Source organism: Oratosquilla oratoria, chromosome 26 (assembly GCF_046742065.1).
Source record: "Oratosquilla oratoria isolate Oo_2021 chromosome 26, ASM4674206v1, whole genome shotgun sequence".
NCBI classification, from domain to species: Eukaryota; Metazoa; Arthropoda; class Malacostraca; order Stomatopoda; family Squillidae; genus Oratosquilla; species Oratosquilla oratoria.
The window spans coordinates 33,964,212-33,972,014 of NC_134802.1; the positions used below are offsets into that span (position 1 = coordinate 33,964,212).

Here is a 7,803-nt window from a genome sequence, read left to right on the forward strand (position 1 = left end):
TCTTCCTCCTCCTCCTCCTTCCATTCTTTACAAGAGTTTCCTTGCTCCTTCTCCTCCTTCCATTATCATCTGTTAATACAACTTCCTTTTCCTCCTCCTCCTCCTCCTCCTCCTCCCTCCATTCTTTACAATAGCCCTCTTCCTCCTCCTCCTCCTCCTCCTCCTCCTCTTCCTCACATTCTTCTTCCTCCTTCTCACTCTCCTCTTCCCCCTTTCCCTTGGCATCGCCTCAACATTTTCCTTTTGGTCCACAAAACAGATTAAAAGGAAACGACTGAAATGGGCGTGTCTGTGCCTCCACAGGAGAAATGGAGGGAGTGGAGGGAATGGAGGAATGGAGGGAGTGGAGGTCCAGAAGGCAAGAAAAAATGGGAGGAGAAAGGCACAAGATGAGGAAGGAAAGAGAGAGAGAGAGAGAGAGAGAGAGAGAGAGAGAGAGAGAGAGAGAGAGAGAGAGAGAGAGAGAGAGAGAGAGAGAGAGAGAGAGAGAGAGAGAGAGAGAGAGAGACGAAAGAGACAAGATAAAACAAAATATAAGAAAAAGAGGAAGAGAAATTAGAGAAGAAGGAAGAGGGAGGAGAAGAAGAATAGGAAGAGGAGGAGGAGGAGTTGGAGGAGGAGGAAGAGGAGGAAGACGAAGAAGAGGATGCAAGAAAGTGACAAATATACGAGCATTCATTTACATGTTGTTCCTCGTTTCCTTAAACGGTAAAAGGTGGCAGACAATATAACGCTGTTATATTCACACGTGTACACATTTGTGCGTGCGCGCGCGTGTGAGCGCGTACATAGCCTCCTCATCCAAATATAATGTGTATACACGTTTATGTACACACAAACCTCGTATATGTATCTGCATGGAGTCTATCTTATGTACACATGTCATGTATACATATTTCACATATACACATGTTTCATATGTACACAAATTTTACTTATGGCCTTGCAGACAGCAAGCTAGCTTCAGTTGGGAGGGGACGGTAGGGGTAGGAGCGGAGTGAGGACTGGAGGGTGGGGGGAGGGGGTGCCCAGCTGTTAAGGGGGGAGAGGGGGGAGGTCCCAGGGACGCAGGATCTCTGGTCTGGCGCTCCCTTCCCGTCCCCCTTTCCACCCTCCTCCTCCTCCACCACCTCCACCGTGATCATTACCCACTCCACTCTGACCAGCCTATTCCTCCACTCCCTCTTTTCTATTCCAAGGGTGGGTGTGTTCTCCACTTTCAAGAGAACCAACCACCTCCCTTTCCTCCCTTCTTATATATATATATATTATATATATATATATATATATATATATATATATATATATATATATATATATATATATATATATATATCTATATTGGGCAAAGTCTTTCTCGTAAACAATTCCTATTAAATGCTAAAGCACAAGTGGCGTCAATTATTTTAAGAGAACATATATATATGTTCTACGTGGCTCAGTCGCTAGCGTCTTGACCTCGTGATTATTTACGCACAGGTCAGGGTTCGAATCCTCAGTAGAGCTTATAAAAAATGCTCAATATATATATATATATATATATATATATATATATATATATATATATATATTATATATATGCAAACACCATTACACCCTTCCTTCTGTTCCCTCCTCTTCCCTCCAGAGCTCCAACATACACTCTCTCTCCCTCTCTCCCTCCCTCAAGCACCCTCCTCCCCTCCCCTCCCTCCCTCCCCAAGCCCCTCCTCCGGTCTTAGACGGGGTCGCCGGCAGAATAAAAACACTTATGACCTTCCCGTCTGGGTCCTTCGTCACCAGAACTCCCCCCCTCCTTCCCCCTCCTCTCCCCACGTTCCTCCTCCTCTACCCACTCCCCCCTCCCTTCCTCTCTCCCCTCCCTAAGTCCCCTTCAGTAAGCCCCCATCCACTTATTTCTATATAAACTTTTTATTAGATATTTGGTAATAAGTTTTCGACCCAAAGCGAATTATTTGGAGTCTGTTCGGACCAAAACCTGATGGTTCTCTTCAAGCGACCTCGAAGTCAAAAAAAGGGATAGAATTTTGGATCCAACGAGTCCACAGTAAAGATGTTCAAAACGACATACTCCCTTCCCCCCCCCGTTCCCCCCTCCCCCCTCAGCCTCCATCTCCCCCAATCCCACCTCCCAAAACTTCCGGGTTCCTAAGAGCAGCCTACTTCCGGGCATGAGCGGGCTAACCACACTTGGTCGAGCCAGTCGCTCTGCGCAGACGGCTCTGCGCAGTGCGCGTGGCAAACACATCTTAGGCTCTCACATTCCTCTTCAGTTTGTCCCCCCCATCCCACCTCCCTCCTCTCACCCACTCCCTCCAGACCCCTTCCCTCCCACCCCTAGAATATACCCTGATAGCCCTTCTAGCCTCTCCCCCCCTAGAATTCACCCTCACCCACCTTACTCCTCCTCCTTCCTCCTCCTCCTAACGCTTCCTCACCAGCACCTCCCACTCCCTCCCTTCTTACCACTTCCCTCCCTACCTCCTCCCTCCCTTCCTCCTCCCTTCCTTCCTCCTCCTTCCCTTCCTCCTCCCTTCTTTCCTCCTCCCTCCCTTCCTCCCCCCTTCCTTCCTCCTCCCTTCCTTCCTCCTCCCTCCCTACCTCCTCCCTTTCTTCCTTCCTCCTCCCTCCCTTCCTCCTCCCTTCCTTCCTCCTCCCTCCCTTCCTCCTCCCTCCTTTCATCCCCCCCTTCCTTCCTCCTCCTCCCTCCCTTCCTCCCTTTCCATTGTCAGTACGCCCTCCCTTCTTGCTCCCTCCCTCCCTATGCCCCTTGCACAGTGGGGGGCCCGCATATCAGGTACGAAAGGATGAGGATGAGGAGGAGGAGGAGGAGGAGGAGAAGGAAGAGGTTCAGAGAAAAATGTCTAACAAATCTTCTGGATAGGGGGTGTCAAGTGGTCTAACTCTTCCTCCTCCTCCTCCTCCTCTTCCTATTTTTCTTCCTCCACTTTTCTTACTCTCTTTCTTCCATTCCTCTCTCTTTATTTTGCCTTTCCTCTATACATCTCTATTTCCCTCCTTAGTCTTCTCTCTGTCTCTGTCTCTCTCTCTCTCTCTTTCTCTCTCTCTCTCTCTCTCTCTCTCTCTCTCTCTCTCTCTCTCTCTCTCTCTCTCGTTTTCCCTCCCTCTCTTCCTCTCCCCCTACTGTGTGTGTGTGTGTGTGTGTGTGTGTGTGTGTGTGTGTGTGTGTGTGTGTGTGTGTGTGTGTGTGTGTGTGTGTGTGTGTGTGTGTGTGTGTGTGTGTGTGTGTGTGTGTGTGTGTGTGTGTGTGTGTGTGTGTGTGTGTGTGTGATGGAGGGAGTGATGGAGGGACGGGGGTGGTGAGGGGGAGGGGGAGGGGGGAGGGGCGGGGTAAGCACGTGCAGGGGCGGGTGCTCTAGTTCATTGAGGGCATCAAGAAAGGCGCCCCAGGCGCTCTAACACAGCACACTGTGCTAAAGGTGTGACGTGTTACGTCGCCGTGCTTGGGTGTGGCAACGGTGTTATGTCACGTGACGTCTTGTGCTGCGATCTGTAACGCGCTAAGTGTGGTGTGTTGCGTCGGTGTTCTGTGTCCTCGCGTGTGGTATGACGGATTGTGTTGTGTTTCGGAACGTCAGGTGATGTGTTATGGTGTGTTAAGTCTTCTTGTCCATTGAGATCGTCTTGTGTTAACACCTGTTACAGTCTCTAGTTTCTAGGGGGTCTTCCCCCCCCCATAGATTCCTTCCCTAACCTTTTCTAGTCTCCCATAACTTCGTTATAGAAGGACAGAATGATCTAGGCATCACACACACTAGCACAGAAACACCTTAATCACCGGCTACAACCACGCACACTTGTCTCTAAACCCCCTGACACCTGTTCTCTTTACACCCTCTCCCCTCTCCCCTCCCCTCCCTCATCTACCTCTTCCATTCATTCCCCTCTACCCTCAACTGAAGCCATGAAAGAGATTTGAACATTTGATTTGGTGTTGGTAACGCATTACCCTCTCTCTGCTCCCCCCCCACACCCCTCACTCCTTCCCCCTCCCTCATTGTGAGAGGGGAGAGGAGTGGTCCAACTTCCCCTCTAGTCCCTCCCTCCGAGCCCTCCCACCTCCTCTTCTATCAGGGAGAGGGGAGAGGACTGCTGGAGAAGGGAGTATTGTCACGAGCAGGCTAACTTGATTCTATTGTGTGAGCAAGATAAGCAACGAGCATGCTAAGTGTGTAATGATACCTCGGTTCCGGAACCCCTCGTTAATATATGTAGATAACAAGGGCAGGGAGGGAGGGAGGGAGGGAGGGAGGGAGGGAGTAAAGGCTATTAGGGAGTAGAAGAGAGAAGGCAGAAGGGAAGAGGAAAAGTGGAGGAAGAGAAGTAGGGAGGGAATACGGTGGAATGGTTTTGAATGGATAGGGAGGAAGGAAAAGCAAGATTAGGGACCAAAATGCGAGGAGGAGGAAGTAAAGGGAGAGGAGGGAGAGGAGGGGGAGGAGGATATAATCTTGAAACATGTGCATGGTCATAACGAGTATGTATGCAAGTGCACGTGCATACATGACTTGAGAGTAAAATACAACCAGGCCGAGTTTCTGATCATCATTATTATCATCATCATCATCATCACCATCACCATCATCATCACCATCATCATCATCACCATCCTCATCACCATCACTGTTATCACACTGAATAGTACCATCGTACTGAAGAGCTTAAAGAGCATGTGGATGCCCTATTGTGTTCCAAAACTCACCCCCAGGTGACAATAACTGCTGGGATGTGGGCCTTATGAACTTCTGTTCTTGAAGATCCCCATTCTACCTTTGAGTTCCCTTTCAGGCAACTAATCCTCTTATTTTCTAAGTCTCATCTTATTTTGACCTCTCTAGTCCCCTTAATTCCCCTTAAGGTCTCCTCAGACGACTAAAATAGGGCTTCTTTGGCCTCCGGAGCCCTGGTGATTCTTTTGCAATCCTTCAGCAGTGCCCTGAACTAATCCAGGGTCCTTCTTGAAGTGAATGAAACCAACCACTCCAGGCTTTTTCAGCCTCGGAGGGTCACAAGTTCCTTAGCATAAGCCCCCGCAGTGCCCTACACTGCCTTCCCAAGGTCCTCCCCCGTCAGGTAAATAAATTTGTTCTTTTTTCTGTTCTTTGCAGCCTCGGTGGGCAGCATTGGGAGCGGCGCGGAGGAGGGAGACGGCTGCGGTTCCTCGCCTCCATATGCGACCCCTCAGGACGTGGGCTTCCCCTCCCTGCCAGAGGACACCACCATCAGCACGCCCACGCCCTCTCCTTCCTTCAGCTCCACGCCCACCTTCCCGCCAGCGTCCACACCCACGCCGCCCCCGCCCGTGACGACCCCTGCGCCCCAGCTCGTAAAACAAGAGGTGACCGAGGTGGGCGTGAGTAGCCCCTGTCCGTCTGTGTGCAGCCCGACGACCTGCCTGACGCCCGGGTCAGAAACCTGCTCTGAAACGACTGGTTTGCCCTCCTCCTCTACCGCAGCTGCTGCAGCTGCGGCGGCGGGGACGACGACGCTGGGTGGTAGCGTTATGTACCCACACCCTGGAGGGACCGCCGGAGGCGCGGCGGCGGGGTCGGACCCTTCGGCGGGGCACAACCAGAGGCTTGAATACAAGGGATCCTTCGCCACAGCAACGCCTTCCGTGATGGGACCCCAGGCAGCAGCGCCCTCCCCGACCACTCTCCTCTTCCCTCAGACAGACAAGAACCTTATTCCCCCTCTGCTAAATATTCTCCAACAGCAGCAACAGCAACACCAACAGCAGCAGCAGCAGCAACAACAACAACAACAGCAGCAGCAACAGCAACAGCAGCAACAGGTTGTGCCCCACTCACAACCCAGCATGCTGGTGGACCCGTCGTCTGTTGCCGCGGCGGCGGCGGTGTCTGCCGCCGTCCAGTTCTCGACTTACGACGACCGACGCGACCTCCTCCCTCCACTCCCTCTGAGCAGCAGCGACCTTCTGCAGAACTTCGAGCCGTGCGGGCAGTTCGCCATCAAACAGCCACCCATGTACTCCTCGTGTGCTACGCCCACGCCCGTCACCACCTCCTCGCTAGGAGGTTCCTCGCAGATGGTCGCCATGTCGCAGCAGCAGCAGCAGCAGCAGCAGCAGCAGCAACAGCAGCAGCCCATGCTCAGTGCTGCAGCGCAACAGCAGCTCCAGGGGGGCGTGGCCACGGCTCTCCAACAGGAGGACTTCAGACAAGGCGTGCACATGAGCTCGCCCGTCCAGCACAAATTTCAATATCAGGTCACCTACGGGGTCACGCCTAGCGTGTCCGCGGCAGGGAGTGTGAGCGGCGCCAGCGCGGGGGTCAGTGGCAACGCCGGAGGGGCCCCGACATCCGCCGTGTCCCTAGGGGGAGAACCCGTCGCGGGGCCTTCGGGAGTCATGTCCGTCGTGCCCAAGCAAGAACCCGTGTTTCAGGAGAACCCAAGCTTGGCGGAGTACAACCAGTCCACCAGCAAGGGCCACGAGATCCTGTCGCAGGTGTACCAGCAGAGCGCCGTGCCCCTCAAGCTCCTGCCGGTAAAGCCGAGGAAGTACCCGAACCGGCCGAGCAAGACGCCCGTGCACGAGCGACCCTACGCGTGTCCGGTCGAGAACTGCGACCGGAGGTTCTCCCGGTCGGACGAGCTGACGCGGCACATCCGGATCCACACGGGACAGAAGCCCTTCCAGTGCCGCATCTGCATGAGGTCCTTCTCGAGGTCGGACCACCTGACCACCCACATACGCACACACACGGGAGAGAAGCCCTTCTCCTGCGACGTGTGCTCCAGGAAGTTCGCGCGCTCCGACGAGAAGAAGAGACACGCGAAGGTCCACACCAAACCCAAACTAAAAAAGGTCGGAGGCGGGAGTTCGACCACGCCGCCTTCAGCAGCCTCCACGTCTTCAGCAGCAGCTACGCCAGCCAGTTCGAGCGGAAGCAGTATAGCGGGGGCGGCACACGCGACGCAACAACAGCAACACCAGCAGCAGCAACACCAGCAGCAACACCAGCAACAGCAGCAGCAGCAGCAGCAGCAGCAACAGCAGCAGCAACAGTCTATGGCCCAGGTACAGCTGTGCGTAGCTTCGCCGGGAGTCTGCAGCAGCGTGACTACGGCCTGAAGGAACTGCTGGTCGCGCCGCGGGATCCGCGCTGGATCTACCTCATCCGTGAGGACCTTCGGGACCCATAGCCACGAGGCTCCAGGAAGGCCCCTTTCCCAGGGAAGGCCCCTTTCCCAGGAAGGTCCCTGACCCAGGAAGGCCCCTGACCCAGGAAAGCTTCTGACCCAGGAAGGCCCCTGACCCAGGAAAGCCCCCTGACCCAGGAAAGCCCCTGACCCAGGAAGGCCCCTGACCCAGGAAGGCCCCTGAACCAGGAAGGCCTCTGACCCAGGAAAGCCCCTGACCCAGGAAAGCCCCTGACCCAGGATAGCCCCTGACCCAGGAAGGCCCATGACCCAGGGAGGTCCCTGAACCAGGAAGGTCCCTGACCCAGGAAGGCCCCTGACCCAGGAAGGCCCCTGACCCAGGAAGGCCCCTGACCCAGGAAGGCCCCTGACCCAGGAAAGCCCCTGACCCAGGAAGGCCCCTGCTTCGTTAGGTCCTCACCTTAAAAGACTCCCACCGGCTCGATTTACCCCCTCCCCCCACCTGCTGGTGGCGCCCCCCCCTCCCCCAAATGTCCCTGTGGGACAACTTACAAGCTTTAACACAGCGACCGGTCTTCTTGCACCCTTGAACCGGGGCTCGCTCGAGCGACCGGGCGGAGGAAGAAGGCCGACGGGGCCGGTCGCGTCCGCGCTCAC

At 54.6% G+C, this 7,803-nt stretch overlaps 1 protein-coding gene across 2 annotated transcripts in view; it reads left to right on the plus strand.

The window, feature by feature from the left end:
• LOC143039462 (uncharacterized) overlaps nucleotides 1–7,269 on the plus strand; it is a 60,169-nt gene extending 52,900 nt beyond the window's left edge. For both annotated transcript variants that reach the window (XM_076209557.1, XM_076209556.1), the window contains exon 2: nucleotides 5,130–7,269. In XM_076209557.1, coding sequence (XP_076065672.1) covers nucleotides 5,130–7,117 — 1,988 coding nt within the window. In that variant the 3' untranslated portion in view covers nucleotides 7,118–7,269. The remainder of the gene's footprint in view (nucleotides 1–5,129) is intronic.
• Nucleotides 7,270–7,803: the final 534 nt, after the last annotated feature.